The 14,767-nt window shown below is 37.5% G+C and overlaps 2 protein-coding genes and 1 long non-coding RNA gene across 3 annotated transcripts; 1 reads left to right on the top strand and 2 right to left on the bottom strand.

Moving 5' to 3' along the window:
• Positions 1–1,000: 1,000 nt before the first annotated feature.
• On the top strand, positions 1,001–10,856 carry LOC124178431 (protein lethal(2)essential for life-like). Its single transcript, XM_046561754.1, has 4 exons — positions 1,001–1,141; positions 3,687–3,935; positions 8,442–8,663; positions 10,428–10,856. Exons 2-4 carry the CDS (start codon positions 3,687–3,689, stop codon positions 10,515–10,517), a joined length of 561 nt encoding a protein of 186 aa, XP_046417710.1. The 5' UTR covers positions 1,001–1,141; the 3' UTR covers positions 10,518–10,856.
• On the bottom strand, positions 7,908–10,912 carry LOC124178433. Its single transcript, XR_006869804.1, has 3 exons — positions 10,760–10,912; positions 10,074–10,198; positions 7,908–9,016 (listed from the first exon to the last, which is right to left on the bottom strand). It is a non-coding gene; the product is annotated as an uncharacterized LOC124178433 (long non-coding RNA).
• A 977-nt stretch (positions 10,913–11,889) lies between these two features.
• LOC124178430 (odorant receptor 9a-like) lies at positions 11,890–14,767 on the bottom strand. Its single transcript, XM_046561753.1, has 6 exons — positions 14,327–14,767; positions 13,646–13,745; positions 13,391–13,495; positions 12,778–12,839; positions 12,302–12,395; positions 11,890–12,206 (listed from the first exon to the last, which is right to left on the bottom strand). The coding sequence occupies exons 1-6, from the start codon at positions 14,515–14,517 to the stop codon at positions 12,156–12,158; spliced, it is 603 nt and encodes a 200-aa protein (XP_046417709.1). The 5' UTR covers positions 14,518–14,767; the 3' UTR covers positions 11,890–12,155.

Consider the following 14,767-nt stretch of genomic DNA (forward strand, 5'->3'; position numbering starts at 1 on the left):
GGCATCACGATTAGTACATCGAACAGTTATAATCATCGGTGACTCAATCTACCGTAACACGGTTACCACCTACGAATAGTTATACACGGTTTACACGTTACAATTATAAGTACAATGTATTTCTATAATGCCACTTATCATATTCCACGTATATATGTATACATATATTAATGTTATACTACCGATCGAATACCTCAAAGAACTCTGTAATCCTTAATTGTCAGAATACATTCATAAGGACCCCTAAACACATTAGATATATACCTAATTGTAAATTAAATCTCCTCTCTTACGACGATGTGTAACGATGCGGCTACATAGATTAATAAAAAATAAATCTTAGATATCTCTATCCATTACGGAGTAATGGAAAAGAAATACTAACGCGTGGAAAAAATATTGTAAAAACAAAACAGACGAAAGAGAAGAAAAGAGTTGTGTAAGCGGAGAAGATATGCTTACAATGCTAATTAATAACACAGCAGTCAGTCGCAAAATAAACCTTAAAACTCAAGAATACTAGTAACCAGTCAAAATCTTAAACGCGTACTTTACAATCGTAGGAATATACATATATGTGTGATTAGTTGTTATTATTTTGATGTTGCCGTTACCTGTACAGTCACGGTATTAACCGACACGTCGTTATTAGTAATTGTGTCTCTTTCGAGATAAACTTTTCAGCTGACTTCTCAACCGGATGTTTCACTTCTGTTGGGCTATTTTTGCGAATTATGTTTAGTCAGTGCTGAAATTTCGCGCGTTTTCCGTAGAGAGCGGGGAGTGAATTTTATCGGTATGAGAACGCCTGGATATTTTTAGCCGAGTGTACTATTAAAAGCAAAATGTTCATATGCGTTGAACAGACGCGTTTTGCATCACCGAAAATCCCCTCCTACATCTATCGTGCGGGCGTCGCGGCGCCGGATGTCGTCGTCTATTTAAACTCCGGCCGAAACCTGGCTTGTATTACAGTCAGATATTCGCTCATTTTCTTTCTCTTCGCTCTCCAAGTTCCATCGAAACCGGTATTTTTACCTTTTCTAATCACATAATCTAACCAAATCGCGTTTCAAGTGTTGCGCGGATATTTCGCACGGGATTCTTAATCGTCAACCACCCGCCACCTCCCCTCTGCACGGTAATTAATAGTTTTATTTCTCTCTTCAAATTCTTTATCATTATTACGATTATTATACCGTATGATTTTCTCGGCCACTTTTTCTATATCACTAAAGACGTATTGCGTGCTTATAATCGATCGCTTAGCTAGTAGAGTAATTCATATACTAATAGTATTTATATAATGATTAGTCTATCGCTAAGTTTTTTTTTTCAACAATTTTTTGTTATATCTCAATTTTTTTTTTCTTTTTTTTTTTCTTCTAGCCTTACGCTCCTACGATCTAGTGCTTGCAATATAATCTATAACATATAATATACCTGTAAAGATGCGTATCGTACACAAGAATCTTTGTACACTTGTGGTATTTTTTTTTTTTTTTTTAAATTTATTTTTACTTCTTGAAATATCAAATCAAATTTTGTGTCAAGGCTTTTTTCATCAATATTATTGCAGTCAAATGCAATTTAACGTAGAGCCCGATCACGTTGTTTTTAAATTCTGTTCCTCCTGCACTTGGTTACGTAAAACCATCCGGGGTTTTTCAGTTATTTTCTACCCACAAGCATCTTACGTTGAAATTCGAGATATTGTAACAGCACAAAATTCTACAGCTTTACGTATTTTTTCCAAAAACTCGCGTTCTTCATAATTGCATTCTACTTAAAGTCGGCGAATTGCTGCAGTAAATGCACTCTGACGCATAGAGCGGGTATAGTTGATAATAACATGGTATAAGTATATCTAGGCAATTGCTATGGTACAAGAATATCAGAAAATGCACCAAATTTAACGTGGATTAAATATGAGATGACAGAAAAGCATATCCTCACATACATGCCTGTAATGTGAATTAAAAACTAGTCGTGTAATGAAATCGGTATGTAACTTGCAATAAATCGTCTCAAGCTGCGGAACTCATCGAATGGTGTCGTTTTTTTTTTGTTTTTTTTTTTTATTACAATTTTCTTTTACAACATGCAACCTCTCCGGATATTCTAAATATTTTCAAGAAAAGGATTTACCAAAGAAAATAAGAAAAAAAAAAAAATAGAAAACCTGACGCCACTCACTTGCAGTGACAAATTTTCCCTTCCTATGTTTATTTTTTTAATTTATTTACTCATTACGCGTAAATGATATTTATGGGCGAACGTAGTTGTGGCATCTCTACTTCCGAGCATATATAAATTTACGAAGAAAATACACATACTGTTTGTATACACCCTATCCGTATCATGTGTACGGCACTGTCTTGAATACCGATTATACAGTAAACAAAATTTAGTGATTATTTTCCCGGAAAATTGAAAATTAAAAAACACTTTCTTCATACACCGTCATTTCAATCAAATTAAATCCGATAAAGCAATTAGTCGATTCTGCATAAATTATACGAGTACCCAAAATATGGACGATATGGCTGATTTGTAACTTATTTAAGACATATATTATAATAGATTTGGATTTTCTATTCGCAATCATGTGATTAACACTATTTTATTATCATTACCATCATCGTTATTATTATTATTATTGTTATTGTTATTGTTATTGTTGTTGTTGTTGTTGTTATACAAACTCTACTACATACATTACTTCACGTATACCCGAGAATGAGTTTGTTCAATTTTATCATCAACGTTATTATTACTCATACGTATGTAATATAATCAACTAGGAATGCTAACAAGACGTAGGCATAGTACGAGTGAACTGGCATTAGTAACGAATTGTTAACGCACCAAGTTTAGATTACTACTAACTCTTACTAATCGCATAATCTTTACAATTAATCAGCACACCGCTATGTAATGTTAATATAATGATTAGTCGGCCTCGCGCGGGTAAATTATTATTACATACTGCTATCATTGTTGTTGTTATCATTATCATTTAATCTCGTGATTTCGTTATTATTATTATTATTATTGTTATAATAATTATTATTCAATTCTAAAACTATGCAACGACGAAATGACGAAATGACGAAAACGTGGCATGACAACGGAGATTCCCTAAACACAGAATTTCTATCCTTCGCTTAGTAAGTTCTTATTTTGATTCATTTTTTTCTTGCTTTTTTTTTTTAAACCTTGCGTTTTTTAAATTGGTCCTGATATTTTGATTGCTTCGTGCGGGAGGTGGGGGGGACGCGAAATACTCGACTGTTCGTAAGAGAAGTCATTTGCAGTTTCAAATCAAAGCGCATATCACTCGACTGTATACCATGTCTTCTCACCTTCGTATCGCTGGCTAATTTCCAGTTTTTTTATACCGCGATTTGTCCGGAGTTAACGAAAAATCACAGAGCGATCGGGTCAACACGCGCAACGCGACGAATCTAACGCTATAACGTGACAAATTGAATTCGAACGAAGATCTAAACTGCCTCTCCGTCTTCTCGAGACTAATCGTTCGCCATTAATTGCCTCTGTTGTTGTGACAGTAAAATATCACAATTGGCGATAATTCGATTTTTCATTACGAAATTCGCACTACCTGAATACTTCCGGGGAATATCTTTTTCATATGAGACCGTAATGTACAAATTCGGTTTCAGATGTCGGTCGTTCCTCTGATGTTCAGAGATTGGTGGGACGATCTTGACCGCCCCACGTCGCGCCTGATAGACCAACATTTTGGAAGCGGACTGGACCGGGAAGACCTGCTTTCAGGACTTTCGAGTCTGAGTCTAGCTAGGCAAAGGCCGGTGTTTGGCAGCCCGGGATACTACAGGCCTTGGCGCAACATCGTAAGGCAAAATTCGGGTGGTGCAAGCACCGTCCAAGCCGACAAGGAAAAGTTTCAGGCAAGTTTGTTAGATCTTTAGTTTTAATTTTTTTTTTTTTTTTTTTCTCGCACGAAGGGAATAACGACGTCGGTAACAACGGACGGCTTATACCTGTACAAGTTCTTAAGTACACTTATAATAAACTGAAGAAACTAATGAAATCGATTCGGAAAGAAGACAAAGAAATAAACAGTAAAATTTGCCGACGTATTAAATTCATTGTAAATTTCAATCGGTATTCCAAATTTCGCACAGATGAAAATTGTATCTGCAGATATTCATCTCCGAAGCTTGGAATACCGATAAAAATTTACAATTTAGCGCTTTGACGAGATCTGAAAATAGAAAAAGCACTCAGGAACAAAGTTTATGTATTGTTCCGCTGTCAAAATCGGTTTAAGAGAAGACCGTCAAATGTTGAAAAATCAATGCTGACTTTCTTTTTGGTTTTGTACTCATCAATTATTGTTTCAGAAAGTATGTCATCTGCCAGAAACCCACGGCCGGAAACTGCATCAGTATCCGGTCGTGGGTTTCTGACTCTGTTCTAGTTTCTGTACAATTAGTTAGACGAAGATCTCTCGATAAAATACGGTTCCTAAATTCCTCTCGGCTGATTAATGACCCAATATAAATTACTAGTTATCCCTTTTCTCTTTCTTCCTCTTCACCACTCGTCTATTTGTAACCCTAGTCGATCTGACTTACTTGCGAATTATTTGTATTATACATACATAAATTAGGTACGTATTTATATAATAACAAGCTCTTGCACGGTGGGTTCACTGACACTATTAAAAAGACAGTTACCCTTATTGCGTGTTAAATGCTCCCGTCGATACTAGTCACGAAAATTTTCCCCGGAATAACAATCTACAAATTCATCCGTCAACGCGAAGGATTTTAGTTTGGCGATTTGAGATCACGCAATTCGTTATAGATATTTGACAGATTACAAAACGATCAAAAAAAAAAAAACTCAAAGAAGAAAACTGAAAGTGGAAAATGAAACGCTCGTATCCAACCGCGTCTTATTGTGCACAAGAGTATGTTCAACTTATCATAAAATACACATATCAATCGATATATGTATAATACTATATAAAGATAGAATATTAATAATAATAGGTTCTACCTGAGTCGTTGTGTTCGGTTATTATTTATTTTTTAAGTAGTTGTTTTTGAGGTTTTTTTTTTTTTTTTATGTTTTTTTCCCAACTAAACTACCGAATTTATACGCTTAACATATACACACACACACACAGTTTTCTGATAGATCTTAATTTTAATACCGAGTTCACGATGTTACGGTACACCTAGTTACGATTTAACGTGTATTGTGGGTGTTTTATACTTTCCAACAAGGCGTTCAATACTCCGCGATAATGACGTCGATTGATTCAACGTTTCTTAATGATCTTTATTCCGATAATCTTCTACTCAGTTGTTCGAATTGCGGAAATTATCGCTTCAACGCGTGTGAATTACGCCAGTCAAATCGGTACGACGTCGATACAGAATCGTTAATATAAGTGGCATTTCAGAATGTACTTTTGTTATTTTTTTTTTTTTTTTACCAATCTCTTATTATACAAATGCAGCATGGTTAGTCAAGCATATTAATCGAGACAACGAGGCTCTCTCCTCCTCCTCGTTGCACTTGTGCGTTTTATTACTATATTTTAATAATTATCAACGATCTTATCTTTTTAAATCAACTTTTCGTTGCTATCTTCTAGTTCACTCTATTCTTTTCTCAATAAAAAAAAAAACGCTTTCTTTCTCTTTCGTAATCATTCTTACTTCATTTTGGATGTTAGGTAAACATAACTTATTATACGTACTACTGGCTAAAATGTACTCATAATCTATACATCGCATCGGTGTTGTTCCTGCTTTTTTTTTTGTTTTTGTTCTTTTAAATTGATGCAGCTATTTCTCGATTTACAGTGTTAAACGATATTGTTTTACTTGTCTTTCAAGAACATATTCTAAGAAATAGAATGCGGAAGCTACACACGATCGTATATTGTGTTTCTTGTTCTTTATATAAACTCTTACACAGATTCAATATCTCATCAATCTCAACTATATTGGCTTGTATCTATGACGTTAGTGTCAATTTTCATGGGACAAATGACCAAGTATTTCACATGTTATACGATAAGCAAATCTGCGCATCTGTGTCTGTATTTGCGTGGTGTGTTTGTAGCTCTGCAAGTTCAAATATCGCGGTTAAAAACGTCCTACGCAAGTCCTGCAGTGAGTTCATGTAATTTTATATCCGTGGAATACAATAATCGTCTGGTTAATTTCAACTTGAAATAAAGAATAATCGCGTACGGTATTATCTCTACACACCTCAAATATATTCCGACAGCGTTACGCTGCAGTTCAAGTAGACACGATTGCAACCGTGCGGTCAAATCATACGCTGGGATTTTTTTTTTTTTTTTCAAGTAAAATACAGTAAAGAAGTATCACAAATCTACTATTTAGACGGTTTTTCGACTGTTTTTTGTATTATTCCCTCACACCTGAGACTTCGTAACTATTCTCGCGATGGAATCATAATAAACTAAATCTATTTTCGTCTCGCGTTATAACACACAAAACGTCCTCAAAATGCTCAGTTCTTGACTCAGTCACGTTTCTATATTAAGAGAGGCGAATGTAGAGTATATATTTTTGTATATCGTCCCTTCCACCGCGCGGCGTGGGTTGGTGGTATTTAAAATCCCACGCCGCGGAAGATTTTCCAAAATCTTATTGGTCGTCGGTCAATCGTATCGTTTCTTTTTTTTTTTTTTTTTTTTATTAAAAGGATACGAAAAGAAAAATTAAAAATAAAAATCAATTCGTTCGTAAATATGTCAGCCTATGTGAAAAAGTGATTTAAAGGAAAACAAGTTACGACTTTTCACAGATATCTACATAAATTCTGCAGAACTCACGCTAGGATGTTTTTCTTACCGATGGGTCTTGTAACGAGTAGCAGATTGAATTAATGAATTTGTGTTTTTCTGTACGAAAATGGGCTCGGGGGGCGGGTGCCTGCACCCCCCAGTGAGCTGGGCTCCCCGGAAGATCGACGGTCGATCAGATCAACGTATGATATATAATTGAATATTCCGCTTCTTTATTACCGTGTTTAAATTGATGTTTTTATATTTATTTTATTTATTTTTTTTTTTTTTATTATTTTGATATATAATATATAAATATTTTTGCCGTAAGTATATATTACGCTCTCTTCACTTTTTTGCTTTTTTCTTTATATAAAAAAATATAGGAAAATTTTATACGATATAATAATCATGGTAATAAATCTGTAACATGTTTGAAAGAAATCAATGCTTTTCTCTCTTTTTCTTTCTTTCTGGTTGCTGTTGGATGTTTTTTTTTTGTTATTCTTTAATCACACATGCACAAAGTACCGCATGTATATGTACAAATTATTGATTTTTTTGCCTTTTATCCCCCGACTATTGTTTCGGTGGTGTATGAATCAGATTTATGGTTTTTGTTCCTCGGTTCGGTCTCTACATTTGCTTGTACTTGCTGGTTTTCTTTTTTTTTTTTTTTTATATATATATATATAATAATTACTGCTTTTGCAACAAGATGAGAAAGATGAGAGAGACGAGTCAACGATCACATATATAAAGTTCTAAAGACAGCAGCAACACGAGCAGCAACCGCTGCGAATCCGTAAAATTTGACAATACCGATGGTGTTAACACGCCTTACTTGTATATACTGGTGAAATAAGCACAAGCAGGCGATCCGTGTAGCTACATCTTTACGGTTGCGATTTCAATACAGTCAAATAAAATTATATCAGTCTTTAATGAAGGAATTCAGCAATTCATTAATATTTGGTCGAATCTCGATAGCGTAATAACGAGAAGAAATTCTTTCCTTTTTCTTTTTTTCTGTCCTCCGATAATATCACCTCGCGTCTTTCTTCGTTCGTCTCTAGATAATTTATCGCGGACACAATCCAATCAGATGTTTTTTTTTTTAACTCTTATTTACTCATAGTTTCGCCTAACTTTCCCTTTTTGAAACAGTATCAATTATCTTTGAACAAGGAAAGAGAAAGTAAAAAGGAAAAAAAAAAAAGAACAACAAATCGCAACTTCTTTGCTGCCTTACGGGAATATACGCATGTGTGATACCAGAAATTGTTTGTGTACCAGTTAATAATTAAGATGTAGTGATATTGTATATCTCACGTGGGAAGGCTGCGATGACGGCTGCAGGTGGATAGAAGGCAATTGCCAGATTTATCAGTGTTCCGGACACAGTGACTGTTGCTGGGCTCGTCGATGTTATTCAAGGCTTGATCGTCAACGCGATGCAGCCGAAATGATTTTATCGTACGAAGCGTAGGCCTAGCAATAAGTACCTCTCAGTATACCGCGACGATCAATCACGCGCTGCTGGCACTGGTATAATGTTTATTTTTTATTTTACGCTGTTGTTTTACCTCCTTCAAATCCTCTCTTCTTTTCTTTCCAGGTGATACTTGACGTGCAACAATTCTCACCGGATGAAATAACGGTCAAAACCGTCGACAATAACGTTGTCGTCGAGGCGAAACACGAGGAGAAGCAGGATGAGCACGGCTACATCAGCCGGCACTTCGTTAGGCGTTATCTCCTCCCCCCGACCCACGAAGTCTCGGACGTTACCTCGAGCTTATCTTCGGATGGTGTTCTCACTATTACTGCTCCAAAGAAGGTAAGTTATACTGCAATAGCGATCAGGTGATGGGATAACGCAGATCGCCTTCCGGAGATCGCCTAGACCTTATACATCCACGAAGCTTGCTCCTTTCTCCCCTTTTCCTTGGTGCTATTCTCCTCCTCTTTCTAATCACGCGCCCGAAAGCGCTACAGAGCGCGTCGAATCTTTTTTACTTACTCCTTTTGCTCCCTTTCAGTCTCTCTGTTTTTGCTTCTACTCTCCTCCTTTCCTCTACACCATCGTCTCCCGTAGGTCCTGGATTTACAGTCAATCCATGAAACTGCGTTTCACCGCACGCCGACCTCGACGCAAGGATTCAAAACTACAACAGCATCGCGTAGATTGTTCTGCAAAATGAATTATGACATACGTGACATACGACCAAGTTGATGTGTCCGTTAAATGAGGACAAGAATTTACACAATCTGATTGATACTACTAAGTCAGTGAAACAGTTTGAGAGTAAGCAAGTTTTCCCGGTTTATCGATCCCTAACCGGGTCCGGAGGGAATAAGTGGGGGGGGGGGGGGGGGGGGGGGGGGGGGCAAAGCGCCTTTGTACCGGCAACCGGTAATGCCTCCTATAGCGAGTTCCCGTTTCGAGGGGTACAAATTGAATCATTTTGGACAAAAAATTAAATTTGCCTTAAAAATGAATTATTTTTAACCCTTTCAGTCACGCAATTCAATTTTTCTTGGCACGGAAGTGCAATTATTAGTTTCGTATGTATTTTTCGACGCTGAATGCGAATCTAATGTCACAAATTTAATAGAAATAAAAACAAGCCCTAAAGTGGATGACAACGGGGTGAAACGTCGACACTGTTTTAGACAGTGTTTTTGAATGATATTTATGTGAATATTCATTTTGAGACAACAAGATTTTTGGCCGAGAATAGTAACCTCCAATACTATCTATATGCACCCCAAGGAGGGTGAAAACTATCCCTGTGCATTAAATTTTGTGTACGTAATGGCTATTCTGAGATCTCTGTCAATCGATGAATCCCAAGCGTTTTTAGTATATTATCAAATTTCTCCGCTAGCTAATTACATTCACGAAAATACGTTTTTTTTTTTGCACATGTTTATTTATAACAATTATAGACAATCATGGATTCAAAATAAATACTGATCATTCGTAAGTTTAAGTATAATCTTACCTGAAAATGCATAAAAATTCAGAATTTTGCACGCTGTATAAAAACAATGAGAAAAAAAAAGAAAAAGGGGTGCCACACTGGAGCGGCTTTTGCGACTGAAAGAGTTGATCACAAACGTTGAAAATTGTGATTGGACATAAATTTGAACATAAATTTCTGTTTAAGATACGAGGATGTAGAGTCTTGCAAGATTGCAAACATTTCGAGATTCTGGGTATTCTAATATCAAGGTTATGTCTCACCTAATGGTCTCGCTATGCGAAATTCCTGACGATGTAATCACAACTGCGGTGTTTCTTCTTTATAGCTCCGTTCCTCGCTCCAGCTTGCGGGTTTCGAATATTCAAGCACTCACATTCCTGATGCGCTGTAAATTTGAAAAAAATCAATGTTAAAAATGTTTAAATTCGTGGAAACTAATTGAAATAGAAGTTGAATTTCGACTGCACAAATATTTTACTATATCAGAATATATCATTGCCCCTCTCCCAACCGAAATGAAATTCTTGATTTTCGATACCCTGTAGACATGTAGTTGAATTATCTGATCATATTTTCTCAGTCTTTCAATATTATATTTCACTTAATTATTGCAGTCCGTGACCGCACCCGGGACGGAGAGAGTAGTGAACATCGTAAAAACTGGTGTACCTGCCGCAAAGCCCGAGGAACAGAAGAGCAGCTAACCACGCAACGGAATGAATTAATTAAGGATAAGCAAATACGTCGCATAAGTTATTGTACCTATATATACAATTGTATACCAAAATTACAAAATTTGGAAATTTTCTTTTCTGGATTTGACGCTCCGGTACAGGCACGATTCAACCAACGTTCGTATACCCGATTTATGTAATTAAAAACGTAATTCTTGATTGAGTAAGAACAAAGATAATCTTAAGTATATCGTACTAATAATCATATTAACCTGAGGCTCGACGGACCGCCGCTGTGCCCGCGCTGTCGTCTTTTCACATCGTACCGTCGATGGTATTATCGCCCACTGTCAGGTGTAATAAAATGAATTTTTAAAAAAAAAGAAAAATGATGATTTTCGTAAACTAAGAACGAGCCAGTCCACCGAGGGATGCGCGCACCTTCGAAATCTGTTAGGGAATGCCGGCCGGCGTCGCAACGCCGTGAATTTATACCCTACTCGGCTGTTGCGACGCAGTTTCGTATCTCGAACGTTCGAGCAGCCAGTCAAAACAAATGCGCGTCGCTGTGCCTGCCGGTGGTTTCCGCCGCGCAAATGCGCAGTTAAAACTTCCATACCTCACACCACAGGATCCTGTCCTACAGACAAAACCCATTCTCACAATCATTGAACACATGCAAACGGACATCCACGTCCGCGTGTGTAACGTTATTATACTTGTTATTACGCGGATCTGGAACAACTTCCATCTCCGCTATTTACTCCGTAAAACGTGATAACTTATAAACAGAATATCTCGTATTGTCGTGAGCTAAATGTTGTTACTATAATCGTCGAGCACCGTCATGCATTCGAACGAGTCGATTTGAAATCCTGAAAGTGAGGATAAAAATCCCGTATTAATGGTAACGCGTGACTTCTGACTGGCTTACTCGCTTCGTATCGGGTAATAAGAGCGAATACGAATAAAATTACGCAGCATATACTGCGATATGTTAGGCGTGGCGGCGATCTCGGATTGCGAACGAAAGTATTGATCGTCCGGGCTGACGGGCATGGGTGGGGATGTAAGAGATTTTGAGCACGTCGTCCAGAGGCTCACGGATCGTTCGAGACTCGGCGGCAGCAAAACCGGCCGGCTGTTCTTGTGTCTGTGTATCTATGCCGACACAGTGTACTCGGTTGTGCGCAGCTCGCACCGACTCGAGAACCTTCCAATGGCTTGGGTATCACATGATGCTGGAACTTACCGAAGGAGAACGTAATAACGAGCGTAAATACGATACGAACAATAACAAAAAAAAATGTCGCAGTATTGCGCAACTGACTTAACTCCGCTCTGGCTCAGGGTTAAGAACCCTGCATTATTCAATCACGGTGTCTTTTTCCCATTTCGACTGTAGACCCAAGGATCTATTAGTCACCTGCTGTGATTCCTCGATCTAATAATTCGGTCGCAATCACGTTGTATTAGGATTCGCTAGCGACGATCAGTAATATCAGCTTACTCTATAAGTTAAATTGCCATTCATTAAGTTGCGAAGGTTCGTTTTGAATGAAAACAAACAACCGGTGTGTCAAAATTACGAAAGATCAATTATACGAAGCGTTTAATTAAGCCGTACAATTGTACATTAGGCATAATAGCTGCGTTGGCGAATGGCTATTACTGCATTTTTCGTAGTACCATGAAGTATGAGAACGAGCCTTGGACAACCTGTAAATCAACGAACGAGGGGTCGTTACTGCGTAGTATTTAGACCGCTGCGGAGAATCGCCGCAGGTTTGTGTCACACGAGTTTAAGGGCTCACCGATACCAAGGTCCTAAGTGAAAGCTTCACGAACTTTCCGACTGTGAATTCAACGGGCCGCTGAGCGCGCAGCATGATGATCAGCAGCATTCTCCTGCAAACGTTTAAATATATGTTTGTGTGCGAGTCGGTTCGGCACTTGATCAATACTACGAGCCCTGCGCCCTCAGGGGCAGATCAAGGAGAGCCGTGCAAATTTCAAACTGCGTCGTAAGCTGCAACGCTATCTCCTTCTACGTGTTACATATATCGGACACTTTACTGCGTTAAATAATTTTTCTCTATTTGAAACTGTAGTATGAGGTGAATTTTTTACGAAGGTCATGGATATTCGTGGTCACTTGAAAATTAGACCAAAATTGCTGAATTACAGTGTTGAATGGAAAGAAAATTATTTGTTTAAGTATTGTTTGTTGTTACTTGGAACATGTTGCTCCCTTTTACAGAGGCAAATAGAGAGAAAATTTGTTATTAACTTTACGGGTTCCGAGCTCGAGGTCCACTGGGCGTTGTAGGCTGACTGGGAAATCTTGGAACTCTGTAAACAGAAAATTGAAGTGAGGTGATTTAATTCATATTACCACCATTACCTTAATTAAGTCTATGCAAGCAAAAATTTCATATACGTATTAAGCATAAAAACAAAACATAATTGGGTCATATTTTTTGTTTTTTCAAATCAGTGAAATTCAATTGCTACTGCAAACCCGAAAACCTACAATTAAATTTTTCAAAGAAAAAGAAAAAAATTGACCAAATTATCTTGTGTTTCCTTGAGTTAGAAACATATTTTTTTCAAATACAAATATCCAAACGTAAACTTGAAATGCGCGCACTGATCTATACGAATCGTGTCCGAAAAAATTGTGATTACATTGAAATAAATTTGATACATGAAAAGTAAAAAATGATCAACAATTAAAATATTGATTCATCCAGTGGTAAATCAATTCTACTGTTTTCCCTTTTCCACAGTATGTGCAAGATGTTTTTGGCCGCGAGGATAAGTTGATTCTCATGCATTGTATGTTCAGCACAGACTTTGGAACAGGTGCGACAGCTGTTACGTTACTTGATTCTTTTGCTTACCTCTATTTCGATCTCATTTCCGCACTGGCAATAAACGTAGACTTCGATCACCATCGCAACGACGAAAGCAAGCATGCTAAGACCGTCGAAGCTCAGCAGAGAAATCTGTGTAATCAGGGTATGAAAATACACTATTCAAGATTAAAAACGGTTACAAATTAAATAGTGAATAATATATTTTCAATGAATGACTAGGATCGATAAATTTTTATTCGCAATGGTTTCTCTACTTTGGAACTTCAATTATGTACTCGCCTCGGAAACGATGAACATTTGGAAACACAACTGTACCAGATGTGAGAGAAATTGTATGAGTATAACCAAATTGTATATTCCCTCCAGCTCATCCAGGACTCTGTGACACAACAGGGAAGTCGTTAGGTGATTTTCAGAAATAGTTCAGTTTTTCCTTATCTGTATAATATCTTCGGGATTCAATTACGTTTCTCCAGTGATATAATCCTGTTAGGAGAAAAAATCACACGGATTTCAATCAATAGACTGAACAAAATGTTCAAGTTTTCTAATTACTAACAAAAAAAATGTCGTGTCAAATTGTACCAAAAACGTACGGTTGACTTTTCAATGAGAGAAGCTTCAAAATACGTTTAAGCTACTTTAAAAGTATCTAAACTGTAGAAACGACAATTCGAAAACGCTTGTAGAAATCGAAGAGAATTACACCGTAGAAAATACAATTTTATAATGAAAGGAAATATATAATGAAAGGAAATCCATATTCGAGCTCTGATTAAACTTTCAAATTTTTAGTGCACATACACCGTATTATCTGACGGAGTTACCAGCTGACTCAACCAGCATCACAGGCGAGTCATTTACGTGTAAAACGGACTAAAATAGACGTGAAAATTAAAAATAAACAGACACAGGAGTATGCAAGGAATAAAAAAGATGCGCGCATTATATCTCCCTTACTCCAGAATAGCATGATGATGTTTTACGCAGTTGGCCCCAAGTCTGAAGGACTCCTTATCGACGACGTCGTTCCGCTTGGTTCTCAGTCCAGCGTAATCCTTCCACCGTTGTTTCGGACAGTTCCTGGTGGCCCTACGGATGACGGTCTCGAGGGAGGCGTTGAGAATTCGCAGCTGCGAGGTGCAGACCATGACGATGAAGAGGTAGAGGTTATCGCAATGGATAAGAACGAGGCTGCAAACGAGGGTAGAGAGGGTCTGGTAGATGTAGGCGATTTCGTAGCATGGAGACTTCAAGGCGTTGCAAAAAACGTAGGTGTAATAGGGCAGCGGATTCTGCGGAGGCTCCGGCTTCGAATCGGCTGGATTGGCATCCAGCGTCTCTGGAGGAAAAGAGTCCCTATGATTCCCTTCTGTCAAATGCCTACGAGTTTTTTTAGAA

Source organism: Neodiprion fabricii, chromosome 3 (assembly GCF_021155785.1).
Source record: "Neodiprion fabricii isolate iyNeoFabr1 chromosome 3, iyNeoFabr1.1, whole genome shotgun sequence".
In the NCBI taxonomy this organism is placed as follows: Eukaryota; Metazoa; Arthropoda; class Insecta; order Hymenoptera; family Diprionidae; genus Neodiprion; species Neodiprion fabricii.

What these genes read in the sequence shown, in the direction of transcription:
- LOC124178431 (XM_046561754.1), top strand. Translation starts at nt 3,687, where the DNA reads ATGTCGGTCGTTCCTCTGATGTTCAGAGATTGGTGGGACGATCTTGAC. An exon ending in CCGACAAGGAAAAGTTTCAG is followed by an intron (nt 3,936 to 8,441) that starts GCAAGTTTGTTA and finishes TTTTCTTTCCAG; the next exon opens with GTGATACTTGACGTGCAACA. An exon ending in CTATTACTGCTCCAAAGAAG is followed by an intron (nt 8,664 to 10,427) that starts GTAAGTTATACT and finishes TAATTATTGCAG; the next exon opens with TCCGTGACCGCACCCGGGAC.
- LOC124178430 (XM_046561753.1), bottom strand. Translation starts at nt 14,517, where the DNA reads ATGGTCTGCACCTCGCAGCTGCGAATTCTCAACGCCTCCCTCGAGACC. An exon ending in AAATGTTCATCGTTTCCGAG is followed by an intron (nt 13,496 to 13,645) that starts GCGAGTACATAA and finishes CTGATTACACAG; the next exon opens with ATTTCTCTGCTGAGCTTCGA. An exon ending in CACTTAGGACCTTGGTATCG is followed by an intron (nt 12,207 to 12,301) that starts GTGAGCCCTTAA and finishes GTTGATTTACAG; the next exon opens with GTTGTCCAAGGCTCGTTCTC.